The sequence below is a fragment of the Rissa tridactyla genome, chromosome 7 (genome assembly GCF_028500815.1).
Source record: "Rissa tridactyla isolate bRisTri1 chromosome 7, bRisTri1.patW.cur.20221130, whole genome shotgun sequence".
Classification (NCBI taxonomy): domain Eukaryota; kingdom Metazoa; phylum Chordata; class Aves; order Charadriiformes; family Laridae; genus Rissa; species Rissa tridactyla.
In genome coordinates, this window is record NC_071472.1 from 27,666,854 (window position 1) to 27,694,552 (window position 27,699).

The following is a 27,699-nucleotide window of genomic DNA, read 5'->3' on the forward strand; positions in this document are numbered from 1 at the left end:
CCTCTAAAATTACCATGCAATATTTTACCTTTATGCAAACTTCCCCTTGCTGAGAAATTTACTGCATTGTTAATAGGAATTTCTCAGGGAAACAGGGACAGGTTGGTGTTTTTAAAGATAATAAAGTTTGTTTTTAAATGTAGCAAAGGTAGGCAATTCTAAAGGCCCTGATCAATCACTAAGAAGCTTTGTTGTAAAAAAATACTTCTTTAGAATACAAAGCAGGCTTTTCAGAACATTCAGGCATAAAAGAGGAGGGAAGAGTGAGAGAGGAACATCACAAAAGCAGGCATAATTGATTCATAACATGTACCGAAGAGATGCAAAACAACAATGTAATTACATACTATTCTGTTTTCCTGCAGCTCCTTGCATATGAATTGACCAGCTTGCATCCCAGTTCTGCTCTGTATTATTAATTTTATTAAGCTGTAAGTTCTTATATTTCAGTCTGTTGTCAGCTTTACAGATTTTTACAGCAGCAGTTGAAATGTGGGGGAGCTGAATGAATGCTTCTTGTGCTAAGTCTTCCGTGCCGCTCCAGATACCAGCACCGTCTCACCGCAGGCCTTCCTTTCAGTCCCACTAAGCCTCCCAGTAAAAGCAAACTATGCTGCCGTCAAGATAATATCCAATCAATTAAGCATGTCTGTGAAAGCATTTCCCAAAAAAATGGTGGGCCAAAGATTATGAAAACCTTTCAGACAGCTGTTATCGCAAAGCGACACTGACATTTGCAGGCTTAATTTATGTCTCTGAGAGACATGGTAAAGCTAGAGGAAAAGCAAGATGAGGATGCTGCCTGAGAAGGAAGTCTTTTTTGGTGCAGCTCCTCCCATTTACCTCTATTTACTGCCACGGAGTCCAGCATAGGCTTCAGTTTCACATTCAGCTTCACTAGACACTGGAAGAAGATTGAAAAAAAAAAAAAAAAAGGGATGAGAGAAAACATATTGACAGTATTTCCACTACTTTGATATACGGTCCAGGGAGTAACAGGGTAAAAAGAGCTCAATCTGCACCGTGCCCCTGCCCTCCTCCCCCCCAAGCTGTAAATTCTTCTGTAAATAAGCTTATTGTTCCCATTGAAATCTCTTTATCATACTTGTTTTACCTGAGGCTTTAAGTAAGCCACCAAAAAGGTCAAAAAAAAGCACATAAGGTGGCAGACTTGCTGCTCAACTACTTTAGCTTTCTAGTAATCCTTAAATATAGTCCTGTTGAGTGAGCATCCCCCCAGTGCCTGAGGCTGGTTGCTGGCATCTATGAGCAGGAGGTCCACTGGCTGGATGACCAGCTGGACAAAGCTGAAATAACCTTCAGATTCGCCCTAGGGCTAGATTCTTACTGCCCATAGATGAGTAAACCACAACAGCACTGCGCTTTCCAAAGCTGGCAAAAAAATTCCATTTCTGTGTGCTCAAAATAAAAAAAAATAAATTGTCTTTTTAGATTTCACTGAAATCACCTGCTTTCTACATACCCAGTCCAAAGCTCACAGAAGTCAGTAAGAATCTGGTTTCAGATGGCTTTGAATCAGTCCCCAAATTATAGAAGTCCTGCACACCTTTGCTAGAAGTTTATTTTACCTTCCCCTTGAGTAGCAAATGCTTATGTGGAAAGCCCACGAGTGCTTCACTTGGTTTTGTCCCTCCATTAAAGAGAGCCAGAACCTCATTAACAGCAGCACCCAGATGAGAAGAAAGGGTTAACCAGTTACCTCCCCAATGCTCGTGTAATGTGTCCTTTGGGGACAGAGGAGTATTATTCCTTTGCAGCTTTTTTGATTAGCCAGAAGTGGGTTTTGCTGAGAGTTGTGTCTCATGCTTTCTTTGACGGAAACTGTGTATTTGTCATTTGAAATAAAGGGTTAGTGCAAGATAAAAAAAAAAAAAATTAATGACAGAGAAGACAGGAAAAGTTGTTCTTGTAAAAGTGTGGAAAATTATAAGGAAAAGAAAGGGAAGGGGTAGCAGGTACCTTTGCAGTTGATAATTTTCATTATTTGCTTTAAAAAGCAGGGTTAACAGCAACCGCTTTAAATGGTCCCCAGAGCCCAGACACCACTAAAGAACTGGATTTTTTTTTTATAGCTAGTCTGCAAGCCATGGGAGCTTGGTTAGCTGCTGAAGTAAGTCTTGGTAGCTTTTTAATTGAGCTATTATATGATAATTAAGGGTTAATGGCCTGATTTTAAGATGTGCTGAAAACTTGCGATTTCAGTTGACTTCAGTAGAAAATATGAATGCTCAGCACTTCTGAAAAATCACGCCGTGAGTAAGAAGCTGATTTGGGTGGAACTCAGAGCAAATCCGCTTGAAATTATTTCCTCAGAATATGGCACAGACCAGGCAGATGATTTTGCAACCCTGGGCCTGGGGTAAGAGGCAGAGTTTACTGCAGTCTCTGCCCATACAGTACTGCTCGCTGGGGACAGTCATTCCATTGATAGAATGGACGTGGATTTGTAACATTCCCACCACTGTGCCTCAGAACTCCCCATTTTTAGCTCTTTATTTCAGACCACTGTATATTCCTCAAACCTGATTTGGCAGAGTCCAAACCAGAGGGGCCATAATACATTATAAACACCTGAAAAGCTCGCTGCTGCTGTCATTGGCGCCTGCATTACCACCGCCAACTCAGTGTCTAGAGGTAGCACCTTAGATATTCAACTCTTGACAGCAACTTATCACATCCTTTCTGTGCAAAGACAGTATCCATCCACTGGTAGTTAAGCTTGCTGGTATTTCTTAAATCTTGAAAGAGTTTTTTGTGAAGTATTTTTCCAATACTTAGATTTAAAAAAAAATAATAATCAGTGTTTAAAAATCAGTGTATTTCAAACGTCTCTAAGTGCAAAGACAGCATTCTGCGCTCACACCCCATCAGCCCCAGGGTCTGTTAGCACAAAATGCAGTACAGGCTGTCCCCGTCAGAAATGCCAGACCTACTACAGCAGCAACCGATACCCGCTGCAGGCAACGCAGAGGAGAAGGAGCTCACTGGGACAGTGGACTCTGCCTCAGCGTGGCTGTGCAGCTCTCAGCTACGTGACCTTTCTATACTGTTTTTTTGCCAAGACTGACCACAAGACTGTGATGTTTGCAATCCCAGTGCCAGGGGGCAAATGCAGAAGTCTGGGCATGACCTACTGCTGTGCCTGTGCCTCCATCCTAGGCAAATGCCAGGCTCTCACGGCAGGAGACAGCCTTCTCCCGGGCAGTGCCAGGAGGACGCTGAGTGCTTGAGCTGCTTACATCAATTAGCTTTGCCCCGACTACAGGAGAGACCAGAAGCCCAAGTAAGTTGGGAATGGATTCAAGCAGCACCCACACAGTTCTACAGTAATCACTGTATCTTATGAGCTGTAGACACATTTTAAATCCAAAAGTAAATACGTATATTTCTGAGAAATTAATACCTAAGTGCATATTACAGAGTCTAATGACCCAGGTGCAACAGAGGTTACCGCATAAATAACAAGAATGGTTAACTAATAACATTAACTTTAATGAAATAAATTAAAAGAAGTACTTAAGAAAGAATAAACCATGTCTTTGGTATTCATTTTTACCATAGCACAAGCAATTAACTCTATGGAATACTTACAAAATATGTAGTGTAATTTTAAGAAACGTTATTTTGTTACACATTAATTTAGATTAGGGATACTTGACAGTGCAGATTTTGCACTTGGCCTATAAAATGTCTTTATTCAGACATTGATTTGATGTTTAAACCACTGCTGCTGTATTTAGTATTCTTTCACTTTGGGACTCTCTCATTCTGATCTAGTCTTTTAATTAAACCAACTACTATAATTCCTATGGAAATTAGCTTTTATTTTATTTTTTCCAGCTATCAAAGCATTTCAGTAGGACTTTTCTGATACAAAGTACACAAATTGGATTTTATTTCTGCTTGAGATGTAATTAAAAACTCATTTGATTACTATATATCTGGCCCTGTTTTAATTATTAAACTCCAGTAATCAATTTTCTTTTATGAAGCTTCTGGGAAATTATCTCAAAAGCAACACATTTCTGTCCCTTCTGGCAGGCTCTCGACCATTTACTGAATTGCATTCATAGCACCTGTTCCTGATCCGGATTAAACACCAATTTATTCCCAAAGCTATTTAAATTTATTTGGCTGTAGTCTAGTCAGGGTTTTCTACCTCCTGTCTGCACTTTTTACTTTCCACTTTATTGCATGAGAACCCCATGATGTGCTGCTCCTCCTCGCCGCTATTTTTGATGCACGCCTCTTACGAACAGCTTTGCTAGCGATCTGTCTAATTTGGTATCCAGCTTCTTAGCGCCCAGTTCATTGTGTGCTTTAGTAGGAAGAGGCTTGGTCTTCAACAGCTGTCTGACATGGGATACCACCACACGGACTCAGAGCTCCAGAAATGGCCTTTTTCCTCGTCCCTCCTTGGCGTGGCAGCACTGGGGGGAGAAGGAAGCCCTGCCTGTGACCTCTGTGCTGCTGCACAGCAATAGGTACAGGATTGGCGACCTTTCCCATTTTATCCCCTTTGCAGAGTGATAAAGGGTGCTGGAAAGGCGGTCGTGCTGGTGGCTGTGCATTCCGGCCTTAGGAAAAGCCAGATGATAGGTTTGCAGTTCCCTTCTGCAGCTGTGTCTTACCTCAGATGCGTGACTAAGCTGTTTCTCAGAAAGTTACTGTATAGCACCGACTTTTTCTTACCAACTTCAATCATATCGGTGTCTTTTGTGACTTTTCTTACCAGTTTCAATCATTTAGGTGTCTTTTGTGACTACGTACTGCTCTGCCCAGAGCATATTTTCACAAGGTATAGCTCCTTTTGCATATAAGCTCCTCCAGTCAAGAAAAGGTTAAAGGCGCTTCTGCAATACATGGTGTGCGCCTGGGAGTGGGTCAGGGCTGCCTGAAGGAAGAGCTCAAAACGGGAGAGTATGAGATGCTCAGAGGAAGCTACTCATGGGAGAAGATAAGGAGGGGAGAGTGTTTTTCCTTGGGTTATAGAGATGTATTTCTTAGGTATATTTTGCTAGATAAAGCATAGAGAATGCAGAAATAGTAGAAATGGCGACAAACCCCTTCAGGGAGAGGGTGATGGGTAGCAGTTGAGGCTTTTATTGGTAGATCTACGTCCTGGGTTGAAGGGGGGTGGAGGGGGAGAGGACTTCATCTGCTACATCACCTTCATCTCTGGGAAAGGATGTTATCTGAAACAGCCACCGTGCAGCCGTGCAGCACAGATGTGGCCAGAGTCTGTTGTATTCTAAGACTAATAGGAAATCCTTTTAAAGAGGAGCACAATATGCCCTAACTTAGAAACACTGCAGGACCTCCAGAGTATATACTTTTCTTTTTTCCTCTCCCCCCTGCCCCGGAGATTCTCATCCAAACATTGACCAATTCTGACCTTGCTTAACTTATGAGCTTTGACAAGATTACAGCTCACGGAAGTATGGTTGCAGGTCTAATATTTGTAAAGTGAGTTTATGGAATAAGAGCATATAAATTCATTTTTATGACTGATCACATATCAAAAAGTTATAGGTCTCAGTGTTCACTCTACTTTGGAACCCAGTGGTTTCTAATGAATCACTTTTATTATGTAGGCAGTTTCTGAGTTGGAAGGGAGGACTAGTGACCGAGAAGCCATGGGGATAAATTCAGACCTGTTGTAAGCATATGAAGCATTGCTGAAGTCAAGAGAGTCATGACCAGTTACAGCAAAGCTGAATTGGACTCCTGAGTTTTGCTGAAGTGGCTTTCACATGAGAATACATAGGCCAAAGGTGAGCCATCTATCTGGAAGTCCTTGAACTTCAGATTAGTTCAAATAAAAGGGAGCCTGTACTGCAGTCATCCACAGATTTGATCTTCATAATACAAATACCTGATGGAAGTTGTTTTGAAAATCCAAATGTATTTCTTTATATACACCCATGTACTAAAACCAGAAAGACTGCTAGAATTCTACTTTCTATAGATAGAATACAGAAGATAAAGGGATTAACTTCTACAAACCTTTGACTGTGTGTGTATATGAATTGGTTATTTGCCCTACTGATTCAGGGACATATTTAATCATTATGTTCCAGAAAAAAATACTGTATTTGGGAGGGGGCTGAGTTCATGAAAAAAATAAATTACTGCAATCTCCTCATAGGTGAAGGAGACTTTGTTATTCCTTCTAGGGCTTACTGAGGAGGGGTTGGTCCGGGCCATCAAGTACATCAGTGCATTACTTTCACATTTCTGCCAGGGAATTTTTTCCTGATGCCTAAAAATGTAATTAGATGAAATGAATATACTACTAACTTCCCTGATAGAAAACAGGAATTTCTTTTAGCTTCTCTATGGAAATTGTTGGCAGTGCAGAAGGAAGCCAGTTGTGACTGGAAAGGGATCTAATACCCTAATGCACAAGCGTTCAGCTCTTCCACTATGGGTTAGCATTATGCTTCCTTCTGGTGAGGGTGCACTTGCAAGAATAATGCTGCACTCCTTTGTAAGTAAACAAGCATACTACGGAGAGGTGATTATAAAGTAATATTCTCCACTGGTACAATGTGCCAGGTACTTCAGGGAGGAAAATACGTACAGAGCTCCTGGTAGCCAAATGCGCTCTGGCCAATATCAAGCATGCTACACTGTCAAAGGGCAAGAGTAATACTGAAGGACCGGGCACCTACTGACGTGTTGCTCCAGTTGCAAATGATTCATCTGTTGATGATAATTTCATGAAATTACGGGTTTGCTCAGAAGAGGAAGAGTTATTATTTCATGAACAATTTCTTATTTGTCTCTGCTGTTTATGGTTTTGATTCTAGATCTAAAGCATGCAAGCGACAGAATGTTTCTAACTCTTCCTTTCAACATTTTAACTGAGCAGCTGATCAATGTCTTCTGCCTTACTATTAAATGGATTTTGAAAAACTCTTCAAACCGTATCGGTCTCATATCCTTATTTAGTTCTTTGAATTTGCCTTCAGCTGGGAATTCTGCAGGCAACTGTGATTCTGTTGTGTTAAACACTTACTTGAAGCGTTTCATCCATCATCATTTCTAGTCCTTTTCTGATGCAATGTAGTTTGTGCTTTGTCTTTCTTGAAAACTGAATGGCTGTTAAATTATCCATTTATCTTCTTTCAGATTTGCTGTACAATTTGAGTTCCCTCTATTGGCTGTCTCTTCTACCTTATCTGCCAACTTTTCAATCTACTTCCTCAGATCTTTATATACATTCCCATACACGACTGTGTGTCCTTCGCAACACATTGGGCAGATAATTCTAAATAAGACAGCAACGGAAATTGTAGTATTATGAATTATTCACTTTTTCTCACAGATCAGGCTGAAAGCCTTTAGTGAAGCTCGGCTTCACTAAAGTCAATGGCAAATAGTGGTTTTTCTATCTTCTCCCAAATATCTTTGTTGATGATCTGATCTTTCAGGTGAGACCCTTTGACATAAGACGACTATCTGAGAAGCTGAACTACTCTTGTTTGAAGGGGAAAACGTATTTGTTTCTGCTGTCTCTCCTAAGCAATTTAGGAAAACTTTTAAGTTCCTAAAACCGTTGATACTAATATAATGTGTCATCAATAATCTCACCAATTTACAAAAATCCTAGCAAAAATAACGTTCTGTTAATTTCTAAAAGCAAAATGAATCCCTCCCTGCTCTCAGGGAATAAAAAAAAAAAGAGGATCAGGATCTTTGTTCCCGTTGTAAAAAGGTGTTCGTGATACTCTTAGACACAAAAATCCTTGCTCTGAAACCACCGAAACTATGCCTTTCCGTATTATACTGTGAAATAGTGACTGACTTAGAAGGGAATTGCAAATAAAAGCATTCTTTCTTCATTTCCTGGTTTTTCTTTTTTTTTTTTTTTTATAGCTTTTCTTCACCTTTTCTCTCTAGCAGTACAAAAGTAGTAAAAAACCCCAGACTCTTTAGGGTTAAGGGCATGAGGTAAGAAAAACAGTTTGCTGATGCGTATTCCATTACTGGAGGCTGTAACACAGTCATAGTATCTGTGTTTTCTAAAAGTTCAAGAGAATTCATTCCAGGTGGCCTCATTTAGATTCCTCGTTAGTAGACAAGTAACAAAGCAACAACAGTGCAGAACCTCGTTGAATTCCTGTTTCAAGGCTACAGAAAGATCCTTCTGCAGTACCAAAATCTCCTTTCTCTGGGACAAACCCTTATTCCTAATGTAATCCTTAGCTCCCAACTCCCCCCAGCACTGGCATTTGGCCTGATTAAGTTTCCTCTGAAGCAAATTTCTTACAAACGCAGCAGAATATGTTGCACCTGCTCTTCCTTGGATAATATTACCCCCTGGATTTCAACACAAAGTGAGACTAATTTGATCTGCCAACGTCTGTGCAGCCTCGGTCCACGGTGTATCACATACTGCATCCTGAGCCTATCCACCGTACTAATCCTTGTCATCCAGGCAGTCCCAGGAAGCGTAGATGCATTATCTCTCACTCTGTGCCCAAATCAAATGTCAGAAATAAGCCTTGCCAAAAGCGTGCATCTTTATGGTGTTATTTAGGATCTATTGCCAGTTATCCTCCTCTTCCCTCAACATACTACAAAGGAAAAGCAGATTTCAACAAGTCACGCAGATGATGCAATTGCTTCCTATGAACGCATTTTTTTCGGAATAGCTTAGTCCTGATTCCCCCCAGACCCTGCCTTTTCTTTTTTTAGTTAAAACACTTGTCAACAACTTGTGAACATATTTCAGGGAATGTCTGTGTATTGCTCAGGGTGAGCAGCTCACTGCCTAGTGCCGTCCCTGCCCCCGACGAGTTGCAAACTTAAAATAGAACAGCAGTGCTCTGACTTCTGTACCAACAACCCCAGGTATGGGTGAGTGGTGGGTACAGCAAGCCATTTCCAAAATGTTCACATGAATAAACTCTTCCTCATTAAATAATTTGTAAAGTATTTCAGTTATGACCATACAGAGAAACATCTGAAGGAAAAAGTCATTGTTTTGGCTGCGCCCAGTGACTCTTCCCTGAGTAAGGACCGAGCCACCCCATACAGCCCCTTCTGGACAAGCAGAACTTTAGAGGAGCGGTCCAAACCCTGAATTTCTTATCAATATTTCCTTATGCAAAATTGTAATTGAAGGAATGAGGGAAAGGGGTAGAAGTGGTAACTGAGGAAGGGCTGCATTGGGACGTAGCAGCATAAGCATGATTCTTAAAGCATACCTTTTCCGCCTTCTCTGCTAAGGAATATGAAAAGCCTTACAACTGTAACTGAGTATACGCTTTTGGAAAAAAATCATGTGTGCACTTCCAATTCAGGTGTCAAAAGTCAACTCTTGAACTGGAGAAGTTAAAGCACAGAGGTAACCATGATTGTTGGAGACTTCTGTATATTTTTACTATGCTATTAAAGGCATTTATTATAATAATGTAATATAATATATTATATTATAATATATTAATAATAATTATTATTCCATTTATGATAACCCTGTGCGTTTAATGTATGCTTACAAGCAGAATAGATGCTTTTTCAGCTACATCATCATACTCTAGAGATAGTTTTAATTACAAGGCCAGACATTTTCCTCTGTAGGAAGACAGGCATATCAGAGCTCTTGGAGTTGTAGACAGAGTGATTAGATTTCTTTCTAAGTATGTCAAACAATGTGACAAAGAAGGATTCTGTCCCTCCACATTCCGTTCAAAACATTTAAAGTACTTGCTAGGCTAAACATAAATGTTTCTACTCTTCCCAGATTCCCCCTAGAATCCTGAACGGAGTAATGCAAATTCACTGTTGTAGATACTATTATATGTTTAATGCTCTCAATACCCAAGAAAATCTTGAATAGCACTAAAAATAGCACTAAAATGGAGCGGTTCAATGGAGCACCAAGGTAGAGGTGAGCAGGGCAATCTCAGGCACGCATAAGTTGTAAAAGCCATGAGCTTCTTTATCTTCCACAAAGACATCTCCCTTAAATTTAAATAGCTGCTGTCATTGTCACTGACTACCTGACTATGTATTTATCTGCCCAGAAGCAGAGTGCATGGCCTTTGGCCCCGCTATTCATAGTGTTACTGTCTCTGCCTAACAATGCTGTGAACAGAGCTGGGCTTCTGTTAGCATCTTTTGTTTGATGCGTATCGCCGAAGCTTTGATGTTGTTTGTGAGAAAAATAACGATTAAAAAGAAAAAGATCTTCGCTCTCCCACTCTGTCTGCTCCCCACCGAGAAATCTAATCTAAGTTGGGAAAAATCTGTGGCCGATCCTGTCTTAAGTACACACAAACCACAGAGTTCAGGAGAGAAATCTGTTAGTGTTGAAACTCTTAGCATCAATTTACTGGAGGGTCAGAGAGGCAATTTGTCTTAATGGTCAAAATTCTGTTTCCTGTTACACAAACGTGTATGTCCCCATAGGTACAGAATACTTTCTCTGTGTGGTAAACACAGCTGGCAGTGTAGCCATAGTGCTTCATTTTCAGTGGGACGTCTTAGATTTTCTGCTTCAGTTGTATGTGCTTCCCTTTTATAGAATATTTTAACATAAAAAGGGTATGATTACTTCACACTGAAGCTACATTAATAGACTTGAAATGCTCTACTGTTCAAAAAAAAAAAAAAGGCATTTTTTCCTTATAAATTATTATTCTAACAAGCTTGTTTCTCATCTCTACTGATGAACACTTTTCTTGCTGGCATTTTTGAATGAAGAGCAAATGTGGTGCAGTAAAGCGTAACTAAAGCCCCTAAAATCACAGCTTCAGAGTAAATGGACGACTGCTCTGCTACTCAAGGCAAAAACTCCACTGTCACATAAAAATACCCTGATCAGTGATCACTACAGTAACAAAAAAGTAAATTTAATAAAATTATAATGTCTCAAGTGTAATAAAAAGCAATGAACAAAAAATTGGGAAGCTTTTATCTTCACAAACCTTTGATCCATGCTGTGAAGGAAACAGATTTGATTACTAAGGTATTTTGAAATCGGGGGTGGCTTGATTCCCACATTGAGCAGCAGATATGGGAGAGCGCATGGGAGCAGAGCCATGGCTTACCTTGTGCCAAGAGCAGAGTCAGGCTCGCAGAGCAAACACAAAAAGGTTTTGGATTTAGACACTTGGATGGGGGAAATCTAGCTGTACATAATTCCTGATTATTTTTTTTAATATCCCCAGCTATTATATATCTATATTAATCTTCAAGCTCCACATTAGTTTCTGATGTAGTACATTTTCTACATCTTTGACCTTCTTTCTTCTGGGTAGGATGAGCATTGCAAGGAGCAGTCAAACAGGATTGCTAAGGGAAGGTGCACAGATCTTGATGATTTGCTGGTCACTTGTAAACCTTCTCACAAAAAGGGACCAAACTCAGGAAACAGTTCTAGCCAGGTAAGCAGAGGGACGTGATACGTATCCCCCGAGAATGGAGACTTTGTTATCCTTTACTTGGGAGAAGAACTGCACCTCAAAGTGGGTTGTCTTGAGCTGCCTTAAAGAAATGAAGAGAGCAGAGCGGATGCATAAGGAGGACGTAGAGTCAAATGTCCCCAGAAGACTGATCAAGTCCCAAAGAATGTTTAAGAACAGAGAAGAAAAAATAAGGCTAGGCAGGCCTTAACTTTGCTCTGCAAAGTTTATATGCTGGTTTAAGTATAAAACATTCCTCATGGGTACTCCGGTATGTAGCCTAGCTCATAAGCTTAGATTGTGGACAAGATATGGTTTGTTATAGTACCATCAGTGGCAGCAAGGTGGTGTCAGACCACTCCTGGAAGTTTGGGCTGTGAAGTTCCTTCTCTACCGCATACTTCAGACACCCGCAGCTGCCAAGAACAGCCTACTCTCGGGAACTACTTTGAGCAAAGAAAATTTCAGGGGGCTCTGCTGATCCCTTGCCTGACTTTAATGGGAGTTGCCAGCATTCACTGGTTGCTGGGACCATGTCTACTGTGGGGATGTCAAACAGCCCAGAGCACAGCATCAGGTCCTGCTGTAGCAACTGCGTTGGTATGGACGCACGCATTCCCCACAGAGTTCCCTTCAGGGCTCTGGACGCTAGGATCTGCTCACATGGATTCAGGACTTACAATCACTAGCATAGAAAAAACTACACGTGAAAGCCTTGGTTTTGTTCTCTATGGTTTAATGTTGTAATTTTGGTATCAAAATGAGTGTCAAATGTTTCTTTCAAACATACGGTTTTTATAAGCACGATGCTAGTGAGCTATATAAGTACTGCTAAGATTTTATTAATTTGTCAGCTGCCGCTCTGCCTCTTTATGTTGCATTTGTAATGATGTAACCCACGCTCTCCCCACATGCAGTCCCTACAACATATTACAATGGCTAGAATTTTAAAGAATGTATTTGGAAAGGAAAAAAAAAAAAAAGAAATCTAGGACTTGGCCATAGTTGCAGTGTTCAGCCAGCCCTAAATGGAGGATTTACAATGCCTGAATACACTGCTGATGTGGTATGTGCATTGAGGTTTGATTAAGCTGGATATGAAAATTAAAACTTGGCTTCACATCGAAGAGAGAATCTCCCGCAGTGTGATACTATGACATCAAGTTTTCTGTTTACCCCTAAGGCTGGTGCTGCAATGACTTCCAGGTTTGATGATGTCTCTTTTTTAAGTTGTTGAGCAGCAGGCTAATAGCTGCACAGCATGATGCAAAGACAGCAGAAAACAGGGAAATCAGATGTGAATATATTCCCCAGAGATCTCCTGCTAAGATGGAGCTAACTAACCAGAGCTTTAGTGCTCGGATGTAGTCTCCTCATGCAGAGGATGGGCTGATTATCAGCTCTTCCTGCTTTATAGCACATTTTTGGATTACAGATGCTATTACAAACTATGACTTTTGGTATAATATCCATTCTACTGTAATATGAACTATTATATTAAAAGGAACATTATTTCTCAAGAGTTTTCATCTAAGGTCAGTCCCCCCCGACACTGTCCAAAATGGTCTTGGCATTTTAAAAAATACAGGTTTATATTCTTCTTTGGTGCTTGCTTTCCTTTCATTGTTTGTAAGCTGTAGCTTCAGTTTATTTCATCATGACAAAAACTGACCTAAGAAAAGGACAGGATCTACTGGCAAAGCAGTAGCCCACCTCGCTCTTTACACAAGCGCATGTTGTCCATGTCACACAACAGGAGTCGCCTTTGCTGCTGGGCAGTCACTTCATTACTGCCACAGCAGCAGCCTCAGATGCTACAAGGTATAGAGGGCTGGGGGAGCACATCATCCTTCTTACCTCATATGCTGTTGGTGACATATCTGGTCTATAAAGTGAAAAGGAACTGCCAGTTAATTTTTGTTTGTGTGTAGGGAAGCTACAATTCAGGCACAAGTTCGTCAGTTTAATGTTAACATGGGAGCTGGTACCTGCTTCTCAGCTCTTGGCTTTGTATCATCACTGAGCCATGCATTGCTCGGAGACGTGAGGCAGTTCAGGGTGCAGTGGTAACAGGGGGAACTTGTTGCAGTTCCCCAAAAATGCCTAGTGAGAAGATCCCCATGTTTTCTCAGATATCAACGGCCAAACTGGCATTAAGGTGGTCTGTGTAGTCTCAGTGAGTAGGAGGAAGACTGGATGACACAGTTATTGAGGGTTAAGTTTCTATAGTGTTATTTTCCCTTTATCACCCTGCTCATGTAGTTCTGCTTTCTATACAGATAAGAGAGAAGTTAAAATGGTGAAGCTTATGTTACGCAAATCAAATTCTGAAGCTGGTTTAATCCAAAAGAGAGAGAAGCATTATTCTGGTCATCTCTAGCCTTAATGAAGTAGTACTTGAATGCTTACGCACCTTATACCAAGCACCCATGCAGTCTGTGCAGAAGCATGATTAAAAGAGTAAACTCCAAGTTAAACAGCACACAGGCTAAACCACAAACCATTTGTCACTGACCTTAAAGGCTTGGCCTAGAGTGGCCCTTAACAGTTTGGAAAGGAGCCAGAAGGGAGTGCAAAGGCTCAGCCTTGAGCTGGCCTTTGGGTCAACACACATTCGGACAGGTTTGACAGCAGCACCCAACGAGGCCGTCCCTCTGGCACCTCTCTGCAGAGCACGCCACACCTTGCCATGATGAGAATCAGTTTGTCTCAAACATAATAAAATAAACAGTTGCCCTATCAGCTTTTATAGCTCAGAGGGGAATTACGTTTACAGATATCACCACCTTCAGGGAATCTGAAGATTTCTGCGTAGAATTCAGACTTTTGGTAAAATCAAAAAAAGATAAGAGTTCAAATAGCCTTCAAGGCTGCACTGTAAGCGAACCCTTTTTCCCTAGAGAAGCAGGAACAATCTTCTCTGGACTCTACAGGAGCAGTAAGTAAAAATTACCTCATACAATGGCATGCAGATGCTATCAATCCACTCGAGCTGCAACCTGGGTAGTTCATCTTTCCTGTTCCGATCAAAAATGGCCTGAATTGAGAAGGGAACAAAACTGTCATGCTTTATTACGATGGAGTTATTTTACAGACACATCATCCAGCACTTTGGAGCTATGATCAAATTCTCACAACCAGAACACTTTGTAAACCGTAATCAATCTTTGCAGCAGTCTTTCTACTGCTTTGTCTGGCATGAAAAATAAACTGTTTATTTTCAATTCTGTTTTGAAATTTGTAGGCTGAATGTATTTGAATTCTATAATTCTGTGGTATAAAATAAATGCTTCACGGTTGGAGTTGAGCTGGTAAGAAACCTTCCGTAGAAATGTAGATACCTTTGAGTAGAAGTTTCCCTTTTCTCACATACGGTTTTCCAGCTCAGCAAAATGAAGAGTGATGGATCTGGGCAGGCTCCCTCCCTCCCAGTTACAGACCCTTTCTGTATAACCAGCCATGTCTGGTGAATCCAAAGGGTGAGGAATCAACAGATCCGTTTTGGGAGCAGTTATCCATTTGTTCCTCTGGAAACAGCCTAATTCACTGCTCACGGCGCTCCCCCAGAGAGGAAATTACAGAGGTTGAAGGTGATGTTTAAGAGGCTCAATTATTGGCTGAAAGGTGATGGAAGAAACTGAGTCTGAAGAGTCTGAACATGAGCTGAGTTTCCTCCATACCCTGCCTGGGATCACTTGGGTCCATCAGCTTTCCTTCTACAGGATTTTAATCTTCCTGCTACTGTTCCATCCATACCATTTACCAAATGCTTTTTTCCACTCTCTGAACATGCCAAGTTTTAAATCTTTCTGTCTTTTTCTGCGGAAAGTCTGTTCTTATTTTGGGCCCATCTCTTCAAGGTTGATGTCTCCTGAGAAAACTTACTTTCCTTACTTTCTACCTTCTAGAAATTCCAGACTGTATGTATTACATTACATTAAATGTCTGGTTGAATTTTTCTAGTTGCAGCCTGCTCTTTCTGACATAAACAGGTATCGCACAGTGTAGACTAAATAAGACCAGGAGGTAATTTTCATATTGTTACAAGCACAACGCAAGAAAAAAAACCCTTGAATTGTAATATAAGAGAATAGCACATTATCTTGCTGACAACTGTCTTACCTAGCCAGCATCAATACCTACCTAGGTGGCTTGTCATAGCGATATGTCATGAAATGCAGCAGCATTTGATCTTGTTTAAAAATTCCTCATTAATATGGTAAAACTACATGATTTTGACCCTGAGCCATCAACTGTTAGAACTGATGAACTTTGTAAGTATTTACTGGCCTTATCTCCCAACGTAAAACACTTAATACATCAGTTTACAGTTTAATATATCAATTTACAGTTAAAATTCAGTTAAATTCTTTAGAATACTTTCTGTTACCCTTCTCCTATTCCCTCCAGATAATGGCTTGTCAACGTTTTGAGGTATTTAACGTGGATAAGACTTTCTCTTCAAATCACTCAAGTGAAAATCTTTATGAAACTTTTTTCTCTGACACTTCACACCCATCGGCCTATATTCCACTCAATACCAATTTATCCTTTCAATCACAGTGTTATATTTAGTTGTATACCTATAGAAATGCTTTTCAGCATTTGATACATGAAGCAACACAGACAGACAGCTGCAACATAAAGTAAATCTAACAATTTTGATTTCCATAAGTAGCCGATTTTTTATTTCAATGCTGTGTATTAAAAACAATACCTGTTGCTTAGAAAATTAACCGACAGAATAACCTGGGGAATAGGTACAGAAAATGGGGAAAAGAGCTCAATGCAGAAGTGACTGAGTTGACCAGAGAGCTTTTATATGTGGCTTTAAATGCATGTCCTTACTGGACAGAGATTTTATTTATTACAAGATTTTTCTTTACATACAGAACAGTTAGTTTTTCTGAATGAACCCGGTGGTATTTTCTTACCCTATTCAAGTTAGTAACTATTTCAGAAGGTATAAAAACTTACTGAAGGGGTGAGTTTGAGTTCAGATCTTTCTCTGTCTCCTTGTTCAAAGAACTCACTGGTTACCAGCTCAGCTGCCTAAAACATAAATCATGATAAAGATTAGAATTTTTGCTACCTGTTTGGTAGGGTAATGAGTTCTTGCTCAGACCGTAACTTCAACCTGTGCTTAACTGTAAAGAAGTAAATAGCCCCACTTACATGACTGATGTCAGGCACATGTTTGTGTAGTTTTCAGGACTGAGCAAACAGGGGTTATGAACAGCCATGACGACTGATAGGCACACTCATCCCTTTTGGATAGGGAACTGACTCGGGTAATGACATTGCAATGTTGAGGTAGCGCTCAGTGCAGTTATGTGCAACTTACTCAAGTATTGAGAACAGAATAGAGAATTATAGCTGCTTCTTGGCATCCACAGTGATGTCTGTAAAAATGCTTTGTAAAATGTGCAAGAGCTCTCTGAGTATTTACAGGCTGTTGTCCTATATAAATATGTTGTCCTACCTCTGTTGTCTAAATTTAATGTGAAAACATAAAGGTTTTTTTTCGCCATTACGGAATCACGGAATCTTCAGAGTTGGAAGGGACCTCTAGAGATCATCTAGTCCAACTCCCCTGCTAGAGCAGGATTGCCTAAAGCACATCCCTCAGGGCTGCATCCAGGCGGGTCTTGAAAATCTCCAGAGAAGGGGACTCCACAACCTCCCTGGGCAGCCTGTTCCAGTGCTCTGTCACCCTCACTGTAAAGAAGTTTTTCCGTGTATTTGAACGGAACTTCTATACTTAGAATTCTTATATAAATATAAATACTTAGAATAAATACTTAGAATTCTTATATATAAATACTATTCTTATTAGACTATACTTTTGTCCCATGACTCTCATCACTATCAGATCTGAATATCTAAATATGAACTCAATTTGTGATTATCATATTGAATCAAAATCAAGAACTGGTGGGTTGGAAGCTGGAATGCGTCTTTCTGACTTTTGTGAATGAAGATGATCTATTCACAAAAGAGTTTTGCGCTCCTCAAAAGAACACAAGATTTGAAAACAAAATTAATTATGGAAACAACAGGAATTTTAGGAAGTCAAACAGTGAGCAATCCTGATATAGTAGCCTTTACATCCCATACTCTTCTCACGTGTGGGGCTTAGAAGGTAGGCGTGTGTGACACTTCAGAGACAAATAAAGGAAACTAATCTACTGAAGATGGCATTCAGTTCCCCAAGGTCCTGTCGTGCCTGCTGATTGTTTTCAAGTATTTTCAAGCTAGGAAATGATTTCATAATGCCAAGGCACGGGAGGGTGAACTAAGCAGAGAACCTGCACTTCATAAAATCTCAAAATTTCTTGCTCTAGTGACTGCATGGTAGCTAACATTCACAAATCCTAAGCTTGTTACAGTTGAAATAAGGAGTACCAAAATAAATTTGAAGTAGGTGAATTGATGTTATAAAGTACTCTTAAATCTTGAGCCAGGCTATCACACAGCTTGGAACTTTATAACGTATGTAATCCCAGTGCACTAATAAAATTCTGGATCAATACTCCAGATAGAGGAATAATTTAACAACTTAGCAGCAATTAAGGGTTTGCCAAGCGTATTGTATAAAAATAATCAAGACATAGTCTCACCTCTGTCTCTCACTGCTATTCTGATCCTGTCCCTCTTCTTTTGTTTGTTTCTATCTTCACTTCCTGAATTTTACTTTCTTACATGTAGCCTTTATTCCCTTTGATTCATATATTTTAATCTCTTTCTCCCTCACTTTTCATGTTTTGGTTTTTTTTTTTTTCCTTTCAGCACAGTTGAGGTCCAACTATTTCCTGTTTTCCCTCTGTGGACTTATTAGCCTTTCTGCTCAACCAGGTAATGTTTCAATCAATCCCAGACTGTACTTTTCACTATAAAGGAAACCTGTATGCTAGGCTGCAGGGTAATTTTCAACGGCAGACCTCAAAAGTGATAAGGATAAAAAACCAGTTTGCCAGAGACTTCAGCAGTAATTCAGCACCATAGCATGAAGATTGACAATATGGCAAACAGACCCTACCTGACATTTTGGATGTCAAAGAAAATGGAGAAGCTAAGTGGGTTAAAGAGGAAAAATGAGGAGAGATTGCACACACTGCAGTAGTGGCACTGAAAAATCTTGTGACTCGTTTTCTCACTGCAGGACATGAGCAACTTCCCATGATTTCCAAGCGAGGTGACCATAGAGTGACAGCCTTAGAAGGACTATTGTCATAGTCTGCTTATAAAAGCAAAAGAGACTCACCTGACAAAGCTGCAAGCTGAGCTGAAGCCCTCACCACGTAAATGCTTTTTTATTGAGTTAATGTGCATGTAACTTGTAGGTCCCTTCACGCTTCTGTTAATTCCTTGTCCTTCTCCACGATATCTGGCTGCTCCTGCCTCACTAGTTCTCTGCTCTAGCTTCTCTTTTTCACCCCATTTTTTTAACTATCACTTTGCCGTCAAGCCAATCAAACTCCCTCCAGGTGCTTAGCCACACTCAGCTGCATGGATAGCACAGATACCAGAAATATTAAGGATGGATGCTGAGTAAGGGAAGATGCCTAGAAGAGGGAAAATCACGTGGTAAAGGACAAGACTTTTGGGACAGGTGGCTTTCTTACATTGTAGTTTTTTGCCAATGCTGGACTCGAGTTTTACGTATATTTCTAAAGGGCCTACTCAGCAGCAGAAGCCTGAATTTTTATTTGTTTGTTTCTAAGTACAGGATGCTAAAAAAGGCATGCTAAAAACTTGCATTATTTTCCATCAGTGTTGAGAAAATTAACATGTTTCTCTTGTCATATATACTGAAGCTTTTATGTTAATCAAAGTCTGCAGATCATCACTGGTATTTTTGAATTAGGGAAGATTCTGCCAAGGGAGACTTTGGGACAAACCAGATAAGTGCAGCTATATGTGGCTAACGCTTTTTTTTTTTGTTCAATCCATCCACTTTTTTGATGTGGATTTAAAAGGTTAATAAGAGGAGAAGCTGTAAAGCCAGATCTCTTCAGGTACCTACATGCTGCTCACAAGCATGTGTACATGGAAAGATTATGCAATAAACCATTTCTTGCAGAAACCCCCTGCTATTTTTTTATAGCATTAATACCGCTGTAAATTGATTCCAGTTTTGGTCCCTTGTAAGCCAGGGCCCTGGGAATATTGTCCCGCCAGTCCCGCCTCCTCCTAGCCCTGCTATTAATCATGACTTGCCTGTCTTGAAATCTCCCACGGTTTGGTCACAGCTCCAAGGTCACAGGCTGTCATTAGCATTGATCTGAAAAACAGAAATGAACAATACAAGCTGAATCAACCTTTGTTGGCTTTCTAAACAACTTCTGCTCTGGACGCATAAATAAATAACACATATATAAAATGTCAGCTCCGGCACCTTCTTTTCCTCCAGAAAAGAATGACATGTTTGAAATCTCAGCCATCAGCGTGGCTTTTACATCACAATTGTGCCTAGGAAGCCTAATGTGTTGCAGGTCATCAGACGATGGATTTTAGTATTGTGCATTGCACACTAGAAAAGAAATGATATTGCAAGGGAGTAACTGCTAATTTTACAATATTTCTAACACTATCTACATTAATACCTATAATATACTAGAAAGCATGTGCTTCCCATGATATAAGTAAGGGTATTATTACATAATAACACCTGCAAACTGGATTAATTTATATGCCTATTTGTAAGTGACTGCTGTAGCAAGAGAACCTATAATCACAGGAGGCATCCCAGACACTGTTTAAGCAGTTTCTACTGCTCATCTATAATAAAAATTTAAGATTTACTACGAGCTATACTGTTCCACTGTAGTTTAATACCTAGCTACAACCATGTTTTATATGCATTAGGAGAAAGAAACCATTCAGCTGTAGAAAGCGTTTATGTACGGTACATGATGCAGATAAAAGTCTAAGAAAGTTTAAATGAAGAACAAGGGCACTGAAAATGAAACATCAAATATATTGCCTGAATCTAAAATTAGGAATGGGTGAAATGATATGGAAAATATAAAATGGCCAATATTTTGGTCAAAAGACCAAAAGGAAACAGAGTTTTAATGAAATTTTAGATAAAACGAGGCATAATCAGGCATGCATATGCAAATGCACACATTTTATTGCCTCAAAAGCGTGGTGTACTCAAACCACCCCAACGTCTGAGGTTTTCAATAGGATTCATGCTCAGACCATTCTTGAGGGCTAGAAGAGCACCGTGCATCTGCAAATCCCCAGGTACAGACTAGAAGAGCAGAGGGAAGCACGGCCAGTGAAAGAAAACAGCCGAGAAGAGGAGGGAGCAGGGAAAGGGACAAGAAAGATCTTTGTGTCGTGAGGCAGAATGTTGATGCTTTCTGGAGAAAGCGCGGAAGGGCTGAGTGGTAACGGGTGAGGCTGGGAGTAGGGGAAGGAAACGCGACAGAGTGTGAAGGCAGGAATAGGAATGGAGAAGGTGAGGTCACACTGACAACATCCCTGCTGTTTGGTAATGTTCAGAAATCATACCATGTATTTCATATCATAGATCATATTTTTAAAACAAGCTACTTTCCTTGTTACTCTAAGCCTTCACTCCACGATATATGAAACAAATATGGCTACACTTCAAAATAACCAGAAAGCAAGAAATAGTAGTGCTCACCGAAATATTTCTCGGTGGTTTTTTATATTCCAATCATAACCACCTTTACTCACAAGTTCAAAGAACTCGGTCCTTCTCCTGAAACAAAACAGAATATCAGAGAAGGAAACAAGACGCTTCCAGGGAGGCACTGCAGTAGAAACACAGTTCTCTGGATGATATGAAATCATTGCATCTCGTGTATTATTATTAAAGTCATTACACTGACAGTCCATTTAAGCGAAACGTACTAATTTCCGAACATGTTCTATAAATGTCTGTTATCAATGTCAGAGTTGTCTAGTAAAAGCAGTATTGTATTTATGGTCTCTGCAGATAAGGAAATAAATGGTACCAAAATGTTCAGTCTTCCATGGAAGCATGAAACGTTCAACTACAGCGGTGGACAGACAGACAATAGAAACACTCCTGAAATATATACACACTTCTTTCTATTTGTCCTTGCAAAATGTTTTTTTACTTCTGTATCCTGAAGGGTTTTTCAGAGACATGCAATTCCTAGTATTTCCAACGCATAGAACAGAACAGTGAGACAAAGGAGCTGCAGATGTCTCGAGTTAGTAGTTCTTATTGACTAGAAACTAGGTCTCCCTGCTTGGTCCTGTGCTTTGTCCTCTGGGATATCTCGCCTATGTCCTCAAAGACAGACAAAACATGAGCCAGAACACGTGAATGCTTGTTTGGTGCCTTTGAGTACCAACATTCTGACTCATCAGAGTCTGTAATTTTTTTATAGCTTTAGGACTCCAAGTGGCTCTCATTGCACGCAGTGTGACTGCAATACAAAACAGATCCTGCCCCAGATATAGCGGAAGTTGAAGGACAAAAATATGGAGCAACTTGCCCAGAGTGACATAACATATTAGCATCAAAGCTGGAAAACAAATACCAACGTTCTGAATGACGGTCCAGTGCCCCATCTCACAGGAGACTGTGCTATCTCTTTGTCAAGTGGAAACGTAGTTAGATTCCCCAACGGGAGAGAATTTGCAAAGTCTTGTTTTTTCTACATTTACTTCAGCTAGACTGACATTTTGAGCAGCGATTATTGAGAGCGCAGTCTGACGGCAGCCCATACAGGTTTTACACACGAGGAGATGGACACTTCCAGGAACATTGCCCTCGATCAATGGACAGAATTTTACCTGGGGCACATTGCATTATTCTGGTCCCTGACTGTCATGTGTTATATGACCAGTCACTCCTACTACAAGGCCCTTCTATAATGGACTTCAAGACAGCAACTAGAAGAGGGAGATATATAAGGACTATATGATGATATCGAATCCCTTAAGTTTTGTGAAATAAGATGTAAAAGAGTTTCACATTCCAAAATTTGCTGGGACAATGCAAAGTCACGCATGCTGAAAACAAAATTCAATTCTCCACACAAAGTCATAGCATCGCGGCCCCCGTGGAAATAAATATTGCAACGATTAAATTTTTAATGGCCAAGTCTAGTTAGCACATAAACCTTAAACCAGCCTATTCCTGAGCAGATCATCAACAACTATGTACTCTGTTAAGAGAGCGGGCAGTCGATTTTTGCATCCTGTGTTTCAGTGCCCAGTCTGCCAATGTAAAATTTGGTAATGATTTCATTTTGAAATACTGGTTATTCTGGGCAATTTATATGCTACTGCACAAAAAACAGGCAAGAACATTTAAAGCTGAAAGCTCAGGAAGATGACATCCCAGAGACCTCAAGCATTCAAATTTAAAATACAGTAAGAGAACACATACAGTAAGTGAAAATGTGAGTTTTAAGGCCTTGTGTTAAGCCGAAAACTTTAAAATAACAATTTTCTTTGAAATCCATTTAAAAGGATGAAGAAGCAGTAGCCCAACTCCACAGAGAATTTCTAGTGTAGGAAGGAGTTGACCTGAGGAAAGCAGACACATATAAGAAAACAGTTTAGCGTTTCCTACTGGTTGCTTATGCATGGTATCCAAAGTGACGAGGTTTGCTATTATTAAGGAAACATAATATGCCAGGATTTCAGAAATAAGGAGAATGATAACAAGTTGCAATTAATTGTCTTTGAGTAACAGTGGTTCTGGTTGTATTTTGCCTGGAAGGGAAAGTTGTCTTGCTCTAGATAGAAAATCCAGTTGCTCTACAGCTCAGTGACTCAAGACATCATTTGACTGAATTTCCGTAAACTTCATTCTGGTTCCGTGCTTTTGCTTGTTGTACAAGGATCTACAAGGATCATTATTTAGAATTATCTACTAGAATACAGTATATTTTCCATCTGATCTTTCACTGAAAGGCATCTTTTTGTTTGTTTGTAGAAAAGCAGTGCCTTGAGAAGGTCATACAGCCTTGCTCTGCCTGGAGTTTTGTTGCTGTTTTGCTGGCTAGACTTTGTGATCACTAGGTTTAAGCATTCTAAGAATACTGATGTCAGAATTTCCCTCTCTACAAAAATATTGAAGACGTAGCAAACTGAAAAAACAAGTTAGGTACATGTGTGGAAACATCTGTTCACATAGGGTGGCTTTAAGAAACAAGTGTAAATCATCAACGGTTCCAGGGAGTGATTTTCAGGCACTTTTGGAAGTAAAGCAACATAACAACTACCTGATTAATGAATCATAATAACACAAGCGGAAAAGATAACTTATTTACAGAATTCTGGGTAAAAAGGCCTGTCCTAGTTTCAGCTGGGATAGATTTAATTTTCTTCCTAATAGCTGCTGTGTTTTGGATTTAGTATGAGAATAATGTTGATAACGCATATTGTTTTAGTTGTTGCTAAGTAGTGCTTATATTAAGTCAAGGACTTTTTCATCTTCCCATAGAAGCTGAGAGGGAGCATAGAGAGGACAAGCTGGCGAAAGGACCATTCCATACCACAGATGTCATGCTCAGCATATAAATGGGGCTTGCCCAGGGGGCAGGAATCCACGATGGCTGCTCAGGATGGGCTGGGCAATCTTATCATTGGGTGGTGAGAGTGACTTGTGTTGTATCACTTTATTTTGTATATTCTTTTATTATTTTTTTCCCCCTTCGGTAACCGTTCTATTAAACTGTCTTTTCTCAACCTGTGAGGTTTTTTTCCTTTCTCTCCTCTCATCCCTACTGGGGGACGGGGAGCGAGTGAACGACTGCATGGTCCTAGTTGCCTGGGGTTAAACCACAGCAAGGCCTCATTTGCTAAAAGCTTTCTGATTCATGTAGGACACAAAAACCAATTATGCAAGCAAGGAAGAATAATCTTGAAATCCAGCTGACGTCCCTTTTTGAACGCTATTTCTCTGTATTAAAACTAGAAAGACAACTTGACCATGTAATTTTTCAAACTCAGGCAGTTAGGGAAGAGAGCTCCATCGCGGCTGGGTCTGGACTGGGTTCCCTCCCAAGGCACTGCTGGGGGCCCTCTCCGGCCCTTCCAGGGGCTGCAGGATCCTGGCCAGGGGGAGCAGATGGGGCTGTGCCAGGGCAGCTGCCCTCTCAGCCCCTGCCACTCCTCTTTTCCTTCACAGCACAAAACATTTCTGCAGCACTTGTTATTTGTGGTGAGACAGGAGAACTCGTACTGACACATCCCAGCGGTCCCTGTATCTCACTTAAAGCTGTCAGCTAATTCCCCTGGCACACCAGCCCCCCAGATAACACGCAATCCTAACAGACAGCTTCAAAGAGTATGCTTAAAAGGGCTTATTTGTCCTGCTCAGGATTTTCATGTCAGCAAGAAGAAATTTCTTCACGGGCTAATGTTTAGAAGTTATTTACAATAAAAATATTGACTAAAATCCTTTCTCGATACAACTTCTCTGAGAATAGACTTGCAGAAAAAAAAGCATATCAATGTGTCTATTGCCAGTACTGTTTAGAAACAGCCCTTGGCACAGTAACCAAATACTGAGAAAAAAAAGACAAAGCAGACCTTGCAGCACCCCAGTTAGTATTTTTACAATTAACAGTTAAAGATACAATGTTGATATAGATAGTTGAACAATTTCAGGGTAAAGTGCCTGAAGTTTTCTGGAAACTTAGTTTGGTATCAACCATCAGCACAAAGGAGGGGCGGAATCCAGGTATACCACCCTAAGGAAAACATTACTAAATGCCGCCCAGCACAGTACAGGATGGGATGCTGACGGACATCAAACAAAAATTCCTAAGGATGAATTATTGTCAAGAATGGGAAGGTAGTACGCTGAAACTGCACATCTGACAGCGCTTCTCCCTGTTAGTCAGCCACAGACACGTGCCAGAGAGGGGGATGCCAAAGATCACCAATGTGATGGTGACACCAGGACTCCTCTGACTACACACGTGCTCCCACGCATTCTCACTGGGAAGAGCTTGGTAATAATTAACAGTATTTGAAAAACATAAAATAGCACCAACTTGAAGTCTACTTAGAGATTTGATTTGCAAACAAGGAAAAGGAAGAAAATTGGATGAGATCCTATTATACTTCTCTTGAGTTAAGCTTTTTAAGACCTATTCTCGTGTGATGCAAACTGGGATGCAGCAATGTGTACGCTTTCCTTACCTCTGCAACTGGATCTATAACTAAATATAGTATTTCTTAGAAACTCTGAAATGGTGGAAAAAAATTCTAAAGCGTCATTGATTTTTTACATGCCTGAAGAAACGATCACAGAAGGGACAGAAGAATTACAGGACTGAGCTGTAAATGATTCCTGGGATTGCTTTGAAGCATAACTCCAGGCTTTCAATTTGCTATTTGTTGATACAGACATGTTACACATTGAAGCAAAACTTACTTGGACACTTGAGATATTTCTATTAGCCTAAGATATACTAAGTATTAGACTAAATCTCTTCAACCACAGCTAAACACTAATTTCTCATATTATATATCCTTATTGGTATTTAATAGGTCATTGGAGTAAGTTCTTCGAATTTTCATTTGTCAAATACAAGAAATGCCAATACTTACTCAAAATACAGAGTGAGGTCTGTTGCCAATATCGATTGCTTTAGAAGCTGCATAAGGTCACTGTAGTCCTTAGAGGACAAGTTAGCAAAGATGTTGTGACCCTATAATGAAAGAGATAAAAGAGGTAAAGGGCTAGCAATCAATATAGGTTTCTAAAAGGTTTTCTAACTCTTTAGTCTACTGTTTCCCTGTAGCAGAGGCCTTTTCTGATTCATGGCAAAACTACGACAAAATAATAATGTTAATACTGCTGAGATTACATTGGGGTGGAAGAGTTGACGATTGTAATCAAGCACCTGGGATGTTTTTCTAAACTCTGCTGAAATTACAGCCTCTTGAGGAAAGATTTACTCTTTGCTCTGACCCTGTGCAGACTCAGTTTATGGGGAAAAACTATGGATACATCTCAATCTTTCCTCTTATTAAATGTTTTGGGGAGCTGTGCATTGTGGCTTTTGAGTTGTGCTCCTAATAGATTTATCTGTGCTGCTGCTTGCAGGCACACAAACTGCTGTTGGAGCAAAGACACTAAATCAGTTTTTCATTCAAAACAGCCCATTTGCCCACTCTGCCCATTACTGCGTTGTCTCACAGGGCATACAAGCGTTCCCTACGCAGGGTAAAGAACTTTATGCAGTTTAAAAGCCCTCTGTAGGCCAAAGAGGCTACTTTTTAAGCAATCAGGGATTAAGAATTTGAGAGGTCCTCCATGACCAGAATGAAAGGAAACAAATTATTTAGTATCACTATTTGAGAGCAGGAAGGTCCTTCTGTAACTGAATTTGTAACTGAAATCCTAGAGAAAGTAAGTTGAAAGAAACAAAATTAACGGAGAATTCTAAATGTAAGCTTAAAAAGTGGTCTTTGTGACATTAGCCACATATAACTAAATTAATGTAAATAAAAGTACCACACTTTTTTTTTTCACCTAGAGAAATAATGAGGTTCTTGCTAAACAGAGTCTTATTTTGGTGGTATTTAGCACCGTAATGCACACATTCAGTATGCGCTGCCATCTACTGCTTAGGAAGATTAAAATGCCCTTAAACCGAAGAATTTTCCAGCAACAGGATTCCTATAATCATGATGGTCTGAGGACATAGACAAGATAAGGTCTGGAGGTAGAGATGGTATTTTTTAATAGATCGGCTAATTGTTGGTCTAAAAAAATAACTTGCCATGCATAAAAGATGGTCTTCTCTGTGACAATGAAATGGTTATTTCTTTCCAGCTGAATACTGAGAAGGATTTGATAATCTAAAGCTTATTTATGAAGAACAATTTTAAAACCAAAGTACTTAGAAGAAAATAAAGCAAAATATATCAGTAAAATAACAGCTCTTGCAACAGGGGTTATTTACCAAGTTGTCTGTTATTCTATAATATCTGTTGCCTTTCTGACCTATTTCATGGTGCATAAAACTGTGCCACTACAAAGCTGAAGATCGCTTATACCAAGGTTAGCATGTCAAGAGTAAAGGATACATCGCTCCTTTGTCCAACTTGGTAAAAAATCTAAAGAAATAATACAATATACTATGTTTAATTCTAGATAGCAAAGACAGACTAGAATATCAACATTAGTGGAGAGGATATAATCTCATTTCAGCTTATTTGAGAGATGAAACCAGCTGCTCAGCTGCTGAAAGTTGGTGTATCTTTAAGTTGGAGGATCCAAATCTGC

The 27,699-nt window shown here is 40.0% G+C and overlaps 1 protein-coding gene across 1 annotated transcript in view; it reads right to left on the reverse strand.

Moving 5' to 3' along the window:
- Positions 1-263: 263 nt before the first annotated feature.
- The window catches only part of PDE11A (phosphodiesterase 11A), a 144,581-nt gene continuing 117,145 nt past the window's right edge, over positions 264-27,699 (reverse strand). The window contains exons 15-20 of the mRNA XM_054209726.1: positions 26,016-26,116; positions 21,094-21,171; positions 19,652-19,719; positions 16,413-16,483; positions 14,389-14,472; positions 264-904 (exon numbers count right to left, since the gene is read on the reverse strand). Coding sequence (XP_054065701.1) covers positions 743-904; positions 14,389-14,472; positions 16,413-16,483; positions 19,652-19,719; positions 21,094-21,171; positions 26,016-26,116 — 564 coding nt within the window. The 3' untranslated portion in view covers positions 264-742. The remainder of the gene's footprint in view (positions 905-14,388; positions 14,473-16,412; positions 16,484-19,651; positions 19,720-21,093; positions 21,172-26,015; positions 26,117-27,699) is intronic.